The sequence below is a fragment of the Pteropus medius genome, unplaced genomic scaffold (assembly GCF_902729225.1).
Source record: "Pteropus medius unplaced genomic scaffold, Ma_sr-lr_union100, whole genome shotgun sequence".
Classification (NCBI taxonomy): Eukaryota; Metazoa; Chordata; class Mammalia; order Chiroptera; family Pteropodidae; genus Pteropus; species Pteropus medius.
The window spans coordinates 4,086,097-4,104,633 of NW_024356335.1; the positions used below are offsets into that span (position 1 = coordinate 4,086,097).

At 53.4% G+C, this 18,537-nt stretch overlaps 1 protein-coding gene across 15 annotated transcripts in view; it reads left to right on the forward strand.

Annotated features, from left to right (window-relative positions):
• Positions 1 to 18,537, forward strand: part of DNM1 (dynamin 1) — a 43,630-nt gene that overhangs the window by 13,833 nt on the left and 11,260 nt on the right. For 9 of the 15 annotated variants that reach the window (XR_005652507.1, XR_005652508.1, XR_005652509.1 and 6 more), the window contains exons 7-15: positions 499 to 641; positions 772 to 907; positions 1,094 to 1,161; positions 2,203 to 2,341; positions 9,221 to 9,307; positions 11,647 to 11,717; positions 11,942 to 11,993; positions 12,199 to 12,210; positions 14,606 to 14,719. Coding sequence is in view for 12 of the 15 variants with exons in the window: in XM_039861546.1 (XP_039717480.1) it covers positions 499 to 641; positions 772 to 907; positions 1,094 to 1,161; positions 2,203 to 2,341; positions 9,221 to 9,307; positions 11,647 to 11,717; positions 11,942 to 11,993; positions 12,199 to 12,210; positions 14,606 to 14,719 (822 nt within the window). In the remaining 3 variants the exon portion in view is untranslated. Of the gene's footprint in view, positions 1 to 498; positions 642 to 771; positions 908 to 1,093; positions 1,162 to 2,202; positions 2,342 to 3,945; positions 4,085 to 9,220; positions 9,308 to 11,646; positions 11,718 to 11,941; positions 11,994 to 12,198; positions 12,211 to 14,605; positions 14,720 to 18,537 lie in introns of all 15 variants that reach the window. The other 6 variants (XM_039861548.1, XM_039861542.1, XM_039861553.1 and 3 more) reach the window with 3 other exon arrangements.

The window sequence follows — 18,537 nt, forward strand, 5'->3', positions numbered from 1 at the left end:
TCTAATCCCGGCTTTGTCACTTACCCACTGAGACACTCTCCAGCGCTCTGAGCCTCTATCTCTGCATCAGTAAAATGGTGATAATGGTGGTAAGACTCTGTTCAATAGGTTCATTTTACAGGGTCAAGGTGATACTGTGTGTGAGGACCTAGCCAGGGTGAGTCCCAGGACTTGAGAAGGGGGCTCACTGGTGCATTTTGTGTGGCCCTCGTGGTGTCTAAAAATAGTAAATTAGTCGAAAATCAGGTCATTTGAAATAAAAATCTAGATTTCTGGCTTCTTTAAAAATGAAGTTATTCACTCATTAATTCAATGAGCACCTACTGCGTGTCAGGCCCTGCCCTCAGGCAGCTTTTGTTCCATTGGGCGGAGCTGTGGCTGCCGTCTTTAGCTCTCTGCCTCACCACAGCTCCCCTGGCCTCCTCCTCCCTGCCTGGCCCTGCGGGCATTCTGGGTTTGCGACCGTGGCCTTAACCCTTGTCTCGCTCCCACCCCCAGCAACTGACGAACCACATCCGGGACACACTGCCGGGACTGCGGAACAAGCTGCAGAGCCAGCTGCTGTCCATCGAGAAGGAGGTGGAGGAGTATAAGAACTTCCGCCCCGATGACCCAGCTCGCAAGACCAAGGCTCTGCTGCAGTGAGGCCCCTCCCCACCTCCTGACTTCCCAGCCCTTCCCCGCCCTCTGGGAATCTCAGCGCAGGGCTCTCCCAGGGCCCCCTCCGTGGGCGGCTGCTGCCCCCTCAGGCCACACCACTCTCCCCGCCAGGATGGTCCAGCAGTTCGCCGTGGACTTCGAGAAGCGCATTGAGGGCTCAGGGGACCAGATTGACACCTATGAACTATCAGGAGGAGCCCGCATCAACCGGATCTTTCATGAGCGCTTTCCTTTTGAGCTGGTCAAGGTAGGACGGGCTCCCCGGGGACAGGAGGCCTCAGGGCTCCCAACCCACCTGCCTAGGACTCTCCCGTGTACACCTCTGCTGACCCCACTAGAGGCCCTGCTGCCCTAGGAGTGGGGCGGGCCCCCATCTTGACCTTCCGGGTAGCAGGACAGGCCCTGACAGGCCATCTCTCACTCTCCTACACAGATGGAGTTTGACGAGAAGGAACTCCGAAGGGAGATCAGCTATGCCATCAAGAACATCCATGGCATTAGGCACGTATTGGGACCGGGGAGGGAGACTGAACCCCAGAAGGCGGAGAGTCTAGTGCAGAGGCACAGGGAGTGATGAAGCAAGCATCCCTCAGGAAGGACCCCCTCAACCCTGACTTTCTGGCTCCCAGCTCAGACGGCCTCCAGCTGGGAGAGGTAGATGGGAGGCCAGGGCCACCCCCCTCCCTCCAACCTGCTGCCCTCCTTTGCTGTTCCTGGGAACAGGGCCTGGAGGCTGGACGAGCTAGGTAGAGCCCAGGACACAGGTGGCTGGCAGCATCCTCTGGGCCTGGGTGCCCTGCCCATCCCTAGGATGAGATAGCTCCCCCAGTTCTGTCCAGGTAGCTGCATAAAGCTGGCCAAACCATTGGGCAGGGCTCGGGGTGGAGCATCTAGACATTGGTCTGTGTCCTTTTATGATGCGACAGGCCTCTCAACCCTCTAGGCCCTCCATAGTCCTAGCAGCCCAAACTGGGCCCCATTCCACCCCACTGCCCTCCTTCTAGCCAACCTCAAGGCCTATGGAGCAGGAAGAGGGGCTGGGAAATAGATTGTTCCTTAAAAGCTTAGATCCGCTTCAGGGACCCATATCTACACTACGTGTTCTTTCTATAAGAAAACTTAAAGCACCGCTATGTGCCAGGCAGTGAACAAAACCAAAACGCCCCTGTTTTCACGCAGGTTCGATTCCAAGGTCTGGCATGGAATTTATAGACTGGCAACTGCCCTGGCCAAGGCAAACCCCGTTCAGCAATTTTCAAACCATTTCTGACCATAGAAACTTTTGTATGAACAGACTCTTAAGAGGAAGCAGGACATAAACGCAGATATGAGCAGACCTTGTCTTGTCCCCAGAAGCATTGATGGAAAGTCCTTCCTTAGAATCCCTCCTGCCCATTTTACAGATGGGGACACTTAAGCCCAGAGAGAGGTAGTGGGAGGAGCCCGAGGGCGGAGCTCAGGGGGGCAGGGTGGGGCCCTGGCCTGGCACTCCTGGCAGGAGCTGGCCTGTGACCCTGCCCTTCTCCCGCTCCGGGCGTTCAGAACGGGGCTCTTTACCCCAGACATGGCCTTTGAGACCATTGTGAAAAAGCAGGTGAAGAAGATCCGAGAACCGTGTCTCAAGTGTGTGGACATGGTTATCTCGGAGCTAATCAGCACCGTTAGACAGTGCACCAAGAAGGTAACCTGGCGGCCGGGCCGGCCCCGCCTCTGCCCCATCCTGCACTGCTGCCAGGCGCTCCTTCCCCACGTCCCCACTGCCTCCTCGGCAGCATGTCCAGACCTCAGCGGGGCGGGGGAGGCAGGCGACCACAGACCAGGACAGGGAGACTCTCCGAGGGGGCCTCACCCACCCCCTGGCCCCCAGGCCCAGGAGACCAAGAGGTTACACACCAGTGAGACAGAAATGATGGTGGCTGTTTACCCTGAGAGGCCCCAAGGCCCTCCCCCTCACAGCTCAGGGAGAATAGAGTTTAAGGGGACCCTGAATCCCCTCCCTGCCCTCAGAGGTGGGTCATCTTTGGGGGCTCCGGGGAAGGGTCTTGGGGAAGCCTTGGCCCTGGAGACAGGTAAGCTACAGGACCTTCTTGGGTGCTGCTCCAGGGGCCTGGGGGACCAGAAGGGTACAGAGGACCCAGATCTAGCAGGTGCCCTGACCCCCCCGCTGTCCTTCATTCTCCCCATTCTCACCCACCCTCACTCAGGACCTTCCCCTTCCCTTCCATCACATTCAGACTTCCAGAGACAGAGCCTTCTTCCACCTGCTGTGTCCTCTGAGCCTCACACAACCACCCCAGGAGGGCAGGGCAGGGCAGGGCAGGGAAACTCAGGCTCAGGAGATCAAAAGACTCGTGCAAGGTCATTTTAGCTAAGAGGTGGCAGAGCTGTTACTGGAAGCCAAGGCTTTGGACTCCAAGTCCAGTGCTCGTTTGATTCCACTTCCCAGCCTCCCTTCCTTTCCTCTCCCCACTGCTGCCCTGGCCCCTCTCTATCACCACCTCCACTCTCTCTGTCTTTCCTCTTCTCTCTGTCTTTCTGAGCTGAGTTCCTCCAGACCCCTTTGGAGGAAAGGCAAAGAATGCCCCTTGAGGAGAAAGGGAAGGGCAGGAGTAGAGCGGGGAGCTGGAGAGTGGAGGTCAGGCAGCTCCACTGCACCTCCAGGAGGCGTCGTCTGCACGGTCGTCTGGGTAAATGGAACCGCCTGGAGTTGTGCAGTGCGCAGCCTGGGCAGCTGGACGCAGCAATCCTAGTGAAGGTAGGGAATCGTGCTGGCCTTTAGAGTGAAACGAATTCAAGAGGTGTTGGGAAAACTAGAATTGAACAGAATGGGCGGGTGGCGTTCTGGCCTGGGTCAGCCCCCATAGGAGGACCCAACGCTGTGACAAAGATGGCATCGGAAAAGAAAGAGAAGGCAGGCTCAGTGTAGCTGAGGAGCGAGGGGCCACGCCCTGGGAAGAGGCTCTGAACTCAGCGAGGGACCTGGTACGGAGCAGGGGCTTGGTCCTTCAGAAGCCCACCCCCATACTCACAGAGCCCGGGGGGATGCTTGGCAGCACCCGGGAAGTGCCAGCCCCGGGTGGCGGTAGGGAGGGCCGGGTCCCACGCTCACATTGTCTTCTGTTCTCTCTCTTTCTCTGTGTCGGTGTCTCTCTCTCTTCCCCATGCCTGTGCCATCCTCCACCCCCGACCCTGGCCCTGCTCGGCTTATACTCCCTTCCTCCGTCCTACCCACCCGCCGACCTGTGGCTGCTCCTCCTCCTGACCCCTCCTCCTTCCCGGGTGCAGGACAGGTCTCTTCACACCTGACCTCGCTTTTGAAGCCACAGTGAAAAAGCAGGTGCAGAAGCTCAAAGAGCCCAGTATCAAGTGTGTGGATATGGTAGTCAGTGAGCTCACGACCACCATCAGAAAGTGTAGCGAAAAGGTACGGCAGCTGCCTGGGCGGGGCTGGGCCTGGCCATCCCCTCCTCACGGCCACGGCCTCCCGTGGGCAGAACCATCTTCTGAGCAGGCCTGGCAGCCTCTTAGCCACCCACATGGATGCCCATGCCGGCCAGGTGATTCCTGGCCCTGAGGTTTCATGCCGGCTTGTGACCCGGGGTCTACTTATACTCACAACCCTTTCGGGCACCCGTCTCTGCCAAACGACTTAGCTCCAACCCAGGCATCCTCAGTAGCCCCTTCCACCAATAAGAATGACAATGACATGATGACGATAAGGAGATAGTTTATTGAGCACCTACTATGTGCCAAGCACTGAGCTAAGTGCTTGCCCTTGTTATCTGACCTAATCCCTAAGAAATAGTAGTAGTATCCCCATTTTACGGATGAGAAAACTGAACCTCAGAAAAGAAAAGGAGAGTGAGATTCACATTCGGGAGGTGGAAGGAAGAGATGTGGGATCAGAGCCTACTGGGGTGGGGGAGCTATCCCAGTCCCTCAAAACCAATTTGCCTAAAAGCATATTGGATTACTCACTTTTCAGTAATCCATACGCGTTTGGCAGGGTCAGCCTCTTTTGAGTTTTCTGTGACCTTTTAGATGCCTTTTTCATCTTTGTCTGCTTTTGAGCATTTTGAGGATTTTTAGCCAGATTGTCTAAAGCAGTTCTTCTCAGAGAAGTGCATGAGCATCAGTTGCCTGGGGGAGCCTTTCCAGAATTTAAATGCCCCCCTCAGAATTTAAACACCCACACATACAGAAGCAGGCTGGACCAGAACCTCTGGGAGAGGGCCTGGCCTTGCTTGTATTTGAAAAAAAAAACTACCTCCACTGGGAAGATGGTGGCACATCTGCCTTCACTTCACGCTTCAAATCAGTATCACAGTTTCTGTGGCCCCTACACGGTCACGTGCAGCCCCTTCACAATGCTGTCTCCCTTTGCCCACTTCTGTGTGCAATGGGGGCAGACTAAGCAAATCAGCAACCACTCAGCTCCTATTCCAGGTAGGATAAAAACCTGGGCGTGACCCCCCCACCCCCACCGCCCCTGTTCCGTGGTGTTTATCATGACATCGAAGTCGTGGTCCCACCGCATCACGAATACTAAGCAACACGATCTTTTGGCAACCTTTGAAAAATAATCGAGTTTATTTTGAGCTGCCTCAAATCCCTTTACAAAAGAAGACGAGATCTAATTAAATTTTTTTTAAATATTGGTTTTCAATTATCAAAGTTATACGTTCTCAGTGAAAGAGCATTGGGAGAATGCCAGAGAGTAAAAAGCAGGCAGCCCTCCCTTTCCAGAGAGCCGCTCTTGGAATTTCTGTACATTTTCTGCCAGTACGCTCCTTTTTTAAAAAAGTAAAATTATCAGTATCGATTTTGTTTCGCTCATCCATGACTCTTATGAGAATATTCAAACAGCACAGAGGAAGCAAGAGTCCCTATAATCCCACAACCACGGAGGGAAGGACTGCGAACAGCACACTCGTCCTAATCACAAATATATGCCAGTTTTAACCTAATAGGATCACACTACACACACTGATCCATGAAAATTACATTCCCCTGTAGAGATGTGGCATATGTCATTTATATAATCAATATCATATTGACAGACATTTAGATTGTTCCAACCTTCTTCTTCTTCTTCTTTTTTTTTTTTTCTGTTACAACAGTACTTCAGTGAGCATCCTTGGAGACGTATATGTGGAACTTACCCTGTCGTTTCTTTAGGGCAGATTTCTAAATAATAGAATGGCCTGGTCAATGAACATGAGCTTTCACAATTTTGGTAACATTTAAAAACTGTGGAACACTTTACTAAATTGCATTCCAGAAGAAAAGCAATAATTCTTATTGTAAATGGTAAAATTTTGGAAACCCGGCTGTCTATCAAGAAGGGACTGATGATATAAAGTATCATACAGACAATGGAAGGTTGCACAGGCATCCTTCGGCTATATTAAGGGTTCGATTCCAGACCACCACAATAAAGCAAATATTGCAATAAAGTCACACGATTCATTTGGTTTCCCAGTGCATATGAAAGTTACATTTACACTGTACGGTAGTCTTTTCGGTGTGCAATAGCATTATATCTAAAAAAGCAACGTACATATCTTAATTTTAAAATACTTTTTGCTAAGAAATGCTAACTGGCATCTAAGCCTTCAGCGAGTCATAATCTTTTTGCTGGTGGAGGGTCTTACCTTCAATTTGTAAAAAAAAAAAAAAAAAAAAGCAATATCTATAAAGTGAGATAAAACAACGTATGCCTATACCCTCCACAAACGTACTGTGGAAAAAAAAAACAGGTTTCAGAAAAGAATGTATAATATTTGAGGGGAAAATCTATATGAATGATAAAGTTCCAAGGCATGTTCACCAAATTGCTAAATATTACTTTAAGAGAGGGCAAGGGGCATAGGAATTTTTCCATGTCTACTTCACAAATTTTAATCATTTTCAAATTTCTTACAGTGGATCTATGATTTTTACTAGCAAAAAAAAAAAAATCAACAAAAAAGTTTTAAAAACTTTTAAATAATTTTTTAAATAGCTTTGCCTTTTATTTAATGGATAATAATTATTTTTTCTTTACACAACAAAATTCGCCCACCTTGGTCTTTTTTTTTTTTCCTTCTCAAGTGTTCTAAGCTTAGCAAGCCACATCTGCCAGAGGTTTGAAAAATAATCAACTCTAATTATTCCTAGCCCTGCTGGAATTAGTTTTCATCTCTGGATGAAATCTAGAGTTTAAATCTAGAGTCAGGCATGCGATGTACGGCTCGACCCTCTCGGCAGCCCTCAGTATGCAAGTGCCATTACTGCCACATTTTACACATGGGGAAATTGAGGCTCAGACAGGGCCAGTCACTTTTCTAAGGACAGTCGGCAAGTCTGGCTTTGAACCCAGAGCCATGTGGCTCCAGGGCCTATGCCCCTGACCACTAAGTGGAGGGCTCCAGGCTGACTGCCCTGCCCAGCCAAGGAATGAGAGAGAAAAGTTCCATTTTCGAAACTGGCTAAAAGTCTTGGAAATGCTCAGAGGCAGCCAGAATGGAAAAAGATGCTCAAAGGGAACAGAACTTCTTAAAGGGGCTGAGGCTGCCCTGCCATGTGACACACATGGAAAACTTGACAAATGTAACATCCAGGCGGTGAGTGGGAGAACTGGTCATGCTCTTTGGCAAATTGCTCCCTCCTCCTCCTTCCTTGCCCACCTTCTCCCCTCCCTGCCCCTGCAACCCCACCCTGGAAGAGAGCATTTGGGACCACCTCCAAGGAGGCCTTCTGATGGCGGTGACTCAGTCTCGAATCTCCGCTCCAAACTGGAGACTTCGAGAAGGAAGTGGGAACCACCCTTGAGCCTTATGGGGCAGCAGGGTCCGCTGGGCCTCTTCAGCGGTTTGTTTGTTAAGACCTCGGTCTCAGGCTGCCCCTCCACCAGGTCCCTTGCGCTTGGCCATGTCAGCCACACCCTTGGCACAGCCACGGGACGGTGGGGTAGGGGGTGGGGGTGGGAGGATGTGGCATCTCTCACGTCTGCCTCTCCTGGGCGTTGCTTCCTTCCCCATCCTCTGCCACCCCATCTCCCTAGCCTCCATCTTGCCCTCAGAATCACTCCCTGTGACCCAGTCATGCTAACCTCCAGCTCTCTTCCCACATAGGGGTTCCACCTGTGGGAGCTGATCCAAGCATGGGAAGAGGGACAAAGAGTGGTTCTAGCTTCGCCCTACCTGTGCCTCACGTGGCCACTGAGTGGGGAGAGGGGTCAGCGGGACCAGACGTCCCTGTGGGTGGGCTCTCACCATCAGCAGCTGAGCGAGTCTCTCTCCCCAAGGAGTTTCTGGTTCATGCGCCAGAGGGCAGAGGAACCCATGTCCACGCACCGCGGCAAGGAGGGAAAAGACATCCATCCTTCATTCATTCCCTCATTCCTTCAACGTGCCCTCTCTGAGCACTGCTGGTGCACCTGGCCCTTCCCCTGCCTTCAGGGCAATTACAATACAGTTTGATGGGGGAAGGTGACAGCGGGGCCCAGAGAGGCCCCAACCCAGCTCTTGGGGTGGTCAGGGCAGGCTTTTGGATGGAGGTGACATCCAACAGTGTCTTGAAGGAGAACGAGTCAACCTGGGCTTTGTCCAGAGACGGGGCTGAGCTGAGGACAGAGTTCGCAGGCAGAGGGGGAAGGGCTTACAGCAACTTCCCCTTCAGCCTCAGTTGATAAAAACTGGCGGGAAATGGATGGTGCTGAGCTCCTAACCCCAAAGGAGCGGGGTTGACGGCTTGGCTGGCCAGCTGAGGGCCAGACAGACGCGACTGGGGACGATGGTGCCAAGCTGGAGCATGCAGAGGGAGGCAGGATGGGGTGGAGTCCACCAAGAGGGCCAGGGGCCTAGCCAGGCCCCCGCGGGGTACTGCTCATGCTGCTGGCACCCTCCCTCCGCATGCCCCCCGCACCCGCGCATGTCCGTGCCTGTGGCTGCAGCCTGTCGTTTGTGTGACTGCTGGTCTTCCCTTGCCTCCCAGCTCTGACAAGGAGCATTGCCTGTCCCCAGCCTGATTCAGGAGGCCAGTTGGCACCTTGGGCCCTGCCCTCCCCAGATTCTTCCTGGATAGAATTCCTTGCCCGATTCTCCTCCTGACTGTCCCTCTAAGCCTTTGAGAAGGCAAGGGGGAGCCCTGACGGTCAGCGAAAGCCTTGGAGCTAACGGACCCCAAGCCAAGTTCTCGGGGGCCTATGTCTGTTTCCAAGGCTACCACTGAGATGGTGGCCAGGAGCTAGCTAAGTCCGGGGCGATTCTGCCCATGAGCACCGCTCTCCGCCACCGCACCCCCACTCGTCCCCCAAGTGGCCCAGGTAGTACAATGAAGAGGGCCTAGAACCAGGAAGACCCGTGAATTGCCAGTTGGAACCCATACTTAGGGGAAAGGGGTGGCCATGGCTTGGTGCCGTCAGCTTCCTGGGACCCCAGGCCTCTCTGCCCCCGCTCTCAGGCATTGTGTGTGACTCCCACCCCACGCCCCTGCACCCTGGACTCTGGTGGGGTTTGGGTGCTCCCCGCCCATGCCCCCCGTGTACGTGGCTCTCTCCCCTCCCACCCTCCCCCAGCTCCAGCAGTACCCACGGCTGCGGGAGGAGATGGAGCGCATCGTGACCACCCACATCCGGGAGCGCGAGGGTCGCACCAAGGAGCAGGTGAGCCCGCAGCCCCTGCTTTGTCTCAGCCTCCTTCCTACGGTCCGACCTCACACCAGCTCTCCGCCCTTCTCTCTTTCTTTTCATTGTGAGAGAATATATGTGTGTGTAAATTTGCACACGCATACATCTCTCTCTCTCTCTCTCTCTCTCTATATATATATATATATATATCATGAAAGTTACTATTTTAACCATTTTTTAGTGTGCAGTTTTGTGGTAGTAAATATATTCACACTGTTGTGTAGCCGTCACCACCATTCATCTCCAGAACCTTTTCATCTCCCTCAAAGCGAAACTCTGTCCCCACTAAACACTAACTCCCCATTTCCCTTCCCCCCAACCCCTGGCATCCACTATTCTACTTTCTGTTTCCATGAATTTGACAGCTCTAGGTACCTCATATAAGGAGATGCACGCTACATTTGTCCTTTGGTGTCTGGCTTATTTCACTGAGCACAATGTTTTTAAGGTTCATCCATGTCGTAGTGTGTGTCAGAATTCCCTCCCTTTCTAAGGCTGGATAACATTCCATTGTGTATATATGCATTTGTTTATCCATTTGGGTTTTTCCACTTTTTGGCACTTGTGCATAATTCTTTTATAAACATCGGTGTACGAATATCTCTTTGAGACCCTGCTTTCAATTCTTGCGGGTATATGCCCAGAAAGGAATTGTTGAATCATACGGTAATTTATGTTTAATTTTTTTTTTTGGAGTGGGGAGGGGGAACCACCATACTGATTTCTACAACAGCCGCGCCATTTTAAATTCCCACTATCTGATTCTCAACTTTCGGCAGTCTATCCTCTGGTCATTTCTCTTTGGGCCTCTCTCTGTCTGTCTATTTGCTGTTTTTCTGGGTCACCTTATACGTCTCATAGCTACCCCTCTTCCTTTTATTTAGTCATTTGTCAAATAATCATTCATTCCTTCATCGAGTCACAAACATTAGTGAATGCTGTCTCTGAGCTGGGAGGAGCAGAGATGAGCAGACCCTCCTCATGGTCCTCACAAAGCTCCCCGGCTCGTCCTCTTTCCTAGTCCATCCCGGTCACCCTTCCATCTATGACCACCTCTGACTACTATTTCCCAGCCTCTGTCCTTACCCGTCCCCTTTCCACCATGGCACTGTCCCCAACCTCTCACATTTTTGTTGTCGATGTTGTTTTTAAATCCTTATGGATCTCTTTTTAATTATAAAAGTGATAAATATTCCATAAAAGATTCAATCAATATGGAAGTGATGAAATTACAAATGTTCCTCCGTTTACTCTTCCCCACCCCCAGTCCCTCCCACAAAATAACCATTATTAACAGTTTGGTGTGTCCCCTTCCAGGCATTTTTCTTAGGCGCCCACAGATTCCAGATTCCATCGTAACCGTAAAGAACCACAATCCTGCTGTGTGTCATGCCTTTCTTCTCTAGAGATAATTGTAGGAGCTAACGTCAGTCGAGCACCTGCTTCATCTCACTGTGTCTTTCCCACTACCCTGAGGCAGAAACACTTCTTTGTGGCACATGAGTCTCAGTGAGGACAGTCCCCAGTCCCACGGGGAGCAGCACGTCCTGCGTGTGCATCAGAGATGTCACCGTCATCACAACTCAGTTTTGAATCCCCTCACTCTTAAATCATTTTCATTAGGATCTTCCCATGTCAAGACCTAGAACTTGTCCTCATTCTTTGAACAGCTTTATTGTTCGGAGGGTGCCGTAATCTATTTCACCTTGTGATGGCCATTGGCTTGTTCTCAATTTATTTCTAGTATAAACCACACCACACTGAACACCCTGGTACATATATCTTTGTTCACTTGATGAGTTTACCTGTGAGATAGAAGTGAATATGTGCATTTTAATGTTGTTAAATATTGCCACATTGCCCTCCAAGAAGATGATACTAATTTACACTTTCACTAATAGTTTGTGAGAGAATTCATCTTTTCGCAATTATGCCTGCACTGATCATTACCAGTATTTATTGTTAAATTGATAGGTGGTAAAAGGGTCTCACGGTTTTAACTTACATTTCTTTATTAATGAGGGTGAACATTTTTTACATATCTTTGTTGGTTATATATATTTCTTCTATGAATTACCCACTCATGTTTTTTGACTGTTTCGATTTGTTTCTGGTCTTTCACGTATTGGTTTGTAGGAACTCTTTATTTATTATGGATGCTATTATGTATGTACATATACATTGATTATGGATTATGGATTTATTTATTTAATATGGATTTTATATGTGTTGCAAGTATGTTTCTCCCAGCTTTTCACGCATTAAAACTTTGGGGTATCTTTTCCACTTGCCTCCTGACCTGTGCATCCTTGAAGGTCATGCTTCTCATTGATATTGAGCTGGCTTACATGAATACCAACCACGAGGACTTCATAGGCTTTGCCAAGTGAGTGGTCCCTGGGCAGAGAGAGCGACACCTCATAGGAGGGAGGGAGGGAAAGACAGATAGACAGATAGACAGATGGACAGACGGACAGACAGACAGACAGACAGACGGACAGACCCCAGGCCTTCTGGGTTAACCCTCTGGGTTCGGTACCCACTGAGCAGTGGTAATGGAGCTGGGCCTCTCGAGAGAAGTTCTGAGACTCTTCTCTCTTTCTTTATTAGTGCTCAGCAGAGGAGCAACCAGATGAGCAAGAAGAAGGCTTCAGGGAACCAGGTGAGTGAGCCCCGGTGCCCCAGCCCGAGGGATGAAGGGTGCCGGATGGACGTCAAGCTCTGAGAGCCCCCTCCCCCGAGAGGAAGGGTCCCATGGGGGCCAGAGAGCCTGTCAGCTGCCAGCCACAAGTCTCCCACTCTGCCTCAGTAACCCTCTCTCCTCTCTCCCGATGCTTCTCGTGGTTGCTATGGTTACCTCTTTGCAGGATGAGATTCTGGTGAGTACCAGGACTGGGGCTCTTGGCTTGTGTAGTAAGGGGGAGGAAGGGGCCCATTTGTAGTGGGGATGGGCAAGAGGGCACCCTTTTGCTTGAGTTGCTTGCACACACCAGCACAAGGGTGTCCACACATGCTCTCAGGCCAGAAGCAAGGCCTAGCCACACACACAGTCCCATCGACCTGTCTATCAGTGCGCATGAGCTAAGCATTACTTCAGGCAGAGGCAGACCATATGGGCCGGGGCGGGTGAAAATGCCTGGCAGGGGCCTGGCACTGAGTAGGTGCTTCTCAAATATCTGTTCAGTGGAGGGGTGGATAGATGGATGAATGTGTGGGTGGATGGGTGAGAGAGAAACCATTAAGTTAGCCATCTCTCCCAGGAAGTGGAGTAAGGAGATAAATGAAATGTCAAGAGACACGTCCTCCTCACCTGTCCCATCCTTCAGATCTCTGCTGACTCATCACTTCTCCGCCCCAGTTGTACGCATGAGCCGTAGAGTCCTGGGCTTTTCCAGAGGCTGGAGATTCTTTGTAATAATCTTGTCATTTGTGTGATTACTGGCTTCATATCTATTTCCCTCCCAAACCCCATGAGGGGAAGGGCTGTGTCTATCTTGTTCATCAGTAAATCCTCAGCCCCCAGCCCAGTGTCTGGCACACAGTAGGTGTTCAATAGGATGAGAGAACTAAGAACGTAATATCTAATGTACTATCTCAGGGTAGTTTGGTTCAGGGAACACTCGCTGGTGCCTACACTGTGCCAGCCCCTGGACGAGAGTCAGACGGGCTCTGCCCCTTGGAGACCTGGGCCTGAAGGCAGGGCCCAGGCAGGGGAGTAGGGAGTCCTGGTGCAGGGGCTCTCGAGGGGGGGTTTGGATGAGCAGAGGGGAGGGCAGGGCTGGGGGTGGCCGAGGAAGGACAAAGGCTGCAGGGCAGGGCAGGGCCGGGTAGGGCAGGGAGCAGGGTTCCGAGGCCTACTAGTCTGATGCTGGGCTATAGAGTGCCAGGATGTGGCATCTGGACTCCACTCCAAAGACAGTGACAAGGCACTGAAGGGATCCTAACTGGATGAAGACAGGGTAGGAGAGAGATCATGGCGCACCTAGCTCTTGTGTCCTATAAATGGCTGCTCAGCTACTGACCTCTCGTTTGACTTGGATTCTCCTCAAGGTTCTTGGGGGAAGCCAGAGAGGGTTAAGGAGGACTCAGAAGTGTTCCGAGGGCCTCAGCAGCAGATCTGGCCCCCCCGGGCTTTCCCACCAGCCCCGGGCTCCTGGGGTCTTCTCCGGAGGCCGAGAGGAGAAGCCAGGGCGGTAAGGGCCAGAAGAGGAAGCAGAAGCAGCCCTTATCCTCTCAGACTGGCCCGCCCCCAGGGTCTGGGCAGTGGCTCTGCCCTTGCAGTACAACCCACAGGCCTCGGTCTGTGGCGATGGCTCAGGACACTCCTGGGGACCGCTGCCTCCTGCTGTGAAAAGGGACCTCTGCCTGCTACTCTGAGCTTTCCCCAGGAAGAAGGGGCTTGAGCAATTTGTGCTCAACCCCTTCTCCCTGTCCCCGTACCATACCACCCCACCTGTGTCTAGGGCTAGGACCACAGACTCTTGGGACCCTACTGTTGTAGCATTCGTGTATTCATACTACAGACATTTATTGATCACTTACTGCCTGCTGGGCACTCTGCAAGGTGTTGGGATACAGCAGTGAGTTGAGTTCACAATTTAGCAAGAGAGGCTGACATCAACAGAAAATCACACACACACATACACGTCACACGCCGATTCAACATCCCAATCATTATACATCCCAATTCAACATCCCAATTATTATAGAAGAGGACTAAAGGGAATGATAAAAGATTATAATGGGAGTCCTGACTTAACACTGGGGGCCAGGGAGGGCCTGCCTGAGAATATGTCTTCTGAGCTGATACCCAGAGGGTGAGTAGGATTTGCCAGGCAAACAGGAGAAATATTTTCTAGACAGAGGCCACGGCAGCATATGCGAAGTCCCTGAAGTCAGGAACAAGTCTTAGAACGAATTGGATCTTAAGCTGAAAAGACACTCAGAGTTGTCTTGCCCAGTTGGCCACCTAAGCTCTGCTTGTACACTTTTAGCGGTGGAGAGCTCATCCCCTACCAAGGCCACCAGTCCCCTCCTCAGAATGGCTCTGTCAGAAGGCTCTTTATCCTGAGCTGACCTCTCTCTTCCTCTGTCTTCCACTCTGTTCACTTGTGGTCCACACCAGGGCAGGTCTGGCCCCCACCCCCGCTGACCGGCCAGGCCTCCAAGAGCTGGGGGAGGGGTGGGTTTTTGAGTGCCTCTCTTTGCCTACCCCATCCTGCACAGGAGAAGCCCGGCCTCTGCCCACTGACCCCCTGCCCCCTCACCCTCCAGGTCATCCGGAAGGGCTGGCTGACCATCAACAACATTGGCATCATGAAGGGGGGCTCCAAGGAGTATTGGTTCGTGCTGACCGCTGAGAATCTGTCCTGGTACAAAGACGATGAGGTGAGTTAAGAGGCCACTGGTCATCAAGGGGTTCGGCTTGTTGCCAGATTCAGGCTCAGACCCTACCACAGACTTGGAGTGGATTGGACCACCCAAGAGGGGTTTTTTAAAGTTCCATCAAAGACCCTTTGGTCTGGAAGTGATCTGCAAGGATCAGGGGCGAGCAATCCTGGGGGCTCATCCAGGCTGGACGGAGATGGCTTGGCCGGGTTGGGGATATTGGGGCCGAGCGCTTTGGAGGGGGTGGGCAGGGATACTGGGCACCCTCATCCCCCACCCTGCCAGCCCTGTGGCCTTCCTGTTTTCCCACCCCAGGGCGTGCTGCACCTCCTCTGTGTCCCCCATAGGCCTATGACATACACAAGTCCAGCTGCCAGACACCCTGTTAACCTCTGCACCCCAGTCCCCTAGAGCCTGGCAGTCCAAGAGAGATGCCCAGAGTGCCTCTGGGCTGAGAGGCCAGGAGCGATGAGGCCCTTGAAGAGGCGTCATTCAGAACCCCTCCCCACCCACTGGGACACACAGATCCCTGCCACCTCCCTCCCCTGCAGTAGGTCTCCTTTAAGAATGAATCTATTTGGCTTCCACATCTGGATTCCAGAGGTGACCAGAGAGAGCAGGGAGGGCTGGGGCGGGGGTGGGGGCTCGTGGTAACAAACTCCAGCTGGCCACAGGATGGGGGAAGGGACTCTCTTCTTCCAAGGGGGCCTGTTGGAGGAAAGGGTGCTCTCAGCAAGGAAGGGGCACAAGATGGGGGCCAGCGACTTGGGTCTCCAAGCCCCCTCTTGATCTCTGCCCCCTCCAAACTGCCCTAGCAGCCCCCCCACCCCTACCTTGGGCGGGGCCCTCTGTCGTCACTGGCAGGGGCGCCAAGCCATCTGGACCTCATTACCCCAACCCTGGCCTCTCCCTGAGCACAGAGGCCCCTGGAAGGGATGGAGTGTGAGGTGGCGCGGTGGGCGGGTTGTGGGGGTTGTTTCCTGCTCTGTCGCCCAGGCTAGCTCCCCAGACACCCCCCACCATGGGCTGGGGTGTGCCGACTGTGAGACCCACAACTTATAGTGTGCCCTGGGGCCGAGGGCCAGGGACTGGCCACACTAGGGGGAAAAGGGGAATGGATCGGAGAGGGGCCCTGTCCTCATGCCTGTGAGTGGGGGCGGGGGTGGTCTTTTTTGTTTTTTGAGCTCTATGTGTACACCGGAGTTTAGTTGTGGGCGGAAGCTGGCCCTGAGTGAATGTGGGGGCGAGGCTCATGGCTGTTGTGAGGAGTGTTTTGTAGGTGAGTGTTTGGAGAGTAAGTACCTAGGTGTGTTTGGTATGTGCGGGTCTGCATGTGAGTTTGGGGGCAGGCTGTCTACGCCTGAAGTGTGACACTTGGGTTTGTGTGCCCGTGCGCGGTGTGTGAGTGTAGGTATGTGTGTGTGGTGAGTGGGCTTGGGAAAGGAAGGTGTGCCTGTGGAGTGCTGGAGAATGTGTGTGTATTTGGGGTGTAAGGATGGGAGCACGGCGGTGTTCCACTGGGAGGGTGTGTGTGTGTGTGTGTGTGTGTGCGCGTGTGTGTGTGCATGTGTGCATGTGTGCTTGCAGTGTGCATGTGTTTGGGGCATGGATGTGATTTGTGTGTTAAGTGTGAGTGTGGGGTGTATGTACTGAGTTGTGAGGTATGCGTGTCAAGGCAGGTGGTGTGTGTGTGTGTGTGTGTGTGTGTGTGTGTGTTGGTGTGAGTGGATTTTGCACTAGACATCTGGGGACATGGAGGCTTCCAGGGGAGGTGATCTGTCCCCCTTCTCCCCAGCTGCCAGCATTCTGGTCTTTGGGTGACCCTCTGAGCAGACATGCAGCCACCCCTCATCCCCAGCCTCACTGACCTCCCATCTTCTCAGGCTTCCTTTGCCACCATCGGCACCCCCCACCCCCATCCCACAGCAGTGGCACCCCATCCTCTGTGCCTCCCAGCACCCCTCCCACACTGTGCCCCACAACCCTGCCCCGGCTCCAGGCTCCAGCTCTGGGGTGGTGGGATTCGGTTGAGCTCTCCAGCGGCGCCGAGGATCTAACCCAGCCAGCCTAACCAATGTGCAGACTACTGTACAATTTGGGAGTCCTGAACAGATAGTCTAAACACTGGGTAGACGGAGTGGACGTGTCCTCTGGTCTGTCCGGGCGGCAGTGTTGGTCGTCGGGGGGGAGCCTCAGCCCCATCCCTGGAGATCCAAGGTCCCTATCCCCATCCCAGCCAGCTCCAGGTCCCCTCTCTGCTCCCGGCTCCCCTTCTGTCTCCTTTGACGTGGCAGGGGTGAGAGGGAGCTGTGGCCGGGAAGGAGGGGCCTGGGGAGGGGGCCGGCCAGCCGGAAAGGAGGGGTGGGGGGAGGAGGCCACTCCTGCCTAGTGTCCAACCCCAGAACGCAGGGCGGTGTTGGAGGGGCCTCCCTCGAATGCTTCCAGATGTTCCCTGGCCGTGTGTGCAACTTCCTTCTCTCCTCCCCCAGCCACCCTCCGGGGCTCCCGGCCGCCCGCCTGGCATAAAGAGAGCTTTATGTGGCTGGATGGGCCAGGCGGGCGCGGGAGGCAGAGGGAGGTGGGCAGGATGATGCAAGGGTGGGAGAGCAAGGTCCCCCTAAACACAGGCCCCCACCTGAGATCCAGGGTGAGGCCTCTGTCCAAGCCCAGGGTCCCAGAGATCCACGGAGACCACCCCTCCCCCCACACTGGCATGGATCTTGTGGTGCTGGGTGGGCAAATGGGGTAAAGGCAACAGAAACCTCTCCTTTCCTCCCAGAGCCCTATCCTGGGGTCCCTCCTCCCGAGATCCCGGGCCCCTCCCCTTGACACAGCAGCCTGCAGACATGTCGGCCAGCACCAGGCATACACGCGTGCACAGAGGCCTGGCACCCACATGCCCGTCCACAGATACACGCAACTCCTCCCAGACCACTAGAGAAACCAAACGTATGCAGCCCGTGACACAAACTATGTGCACGGAAATATGTGAATTCATTGTACGTATCCAACAGGCACATTCGTGCAAACACTTAGACATTCACAGTTGCCACACTCATCTACAAAAATGTGCACACAACCTCATGGACGCAAAGACATGCTCACGCAGACACATAGCCGTGCTGGGCACCTCCTCAGACACACATGTACACACACATATCTATCTATGCAACACAGACTCATGGGCGCACACACATAATGGTGATAGGATGTGTGCTCGGGCTTGTATGTGTTTGCACACACACACACACACACAACCATACACGTTTGCACACAGAGACTCACCATCTCCAGGCCTGTGCCGTGTGGCTGATTGCTAACACATGGGTGTCTGGGGGGAGTGGGCTGAGCCAGCCCTTCGAAGCCGTGGGGCTGGTGGCCCCCCTTCCTGTCTCTACAGTCAGGAAATGAAGTCAGAGCCTTATCCAAAGCAGGCCCTGCAGCCAGGCCGGGGGCGAGGGAGGCTCCAGTGAGGGGTCCCTGGCTGGGGCTGGCCTGGCTTGCATCCCGGGCTTTCTTGAGGCAGGATGGGAGAGCAACCTTCGGCCTCACCACTCTGGGCTTGTGGGCACTGGCGGGTAGGCAGAAGTGGTGGGAAAGGCTTGAATGCCACTGGGAGCTAGGGGTCCCCAGCAGGCCCAGGGCTCCACGGCCAGGCTTTCGTCAGGCAGCTCCTGTACAGTGCGAGTGACAGGTACCCAGAAGCCCGGGGCCACTCTGAGGGTCCACAGCCCCAGGTACCCCGTAGCATGGAGCATTCTGAGGGAGTGACGTGTGGCAGAGAGCAGTGCCAACCTCATCCATGGCTCTACCCACAG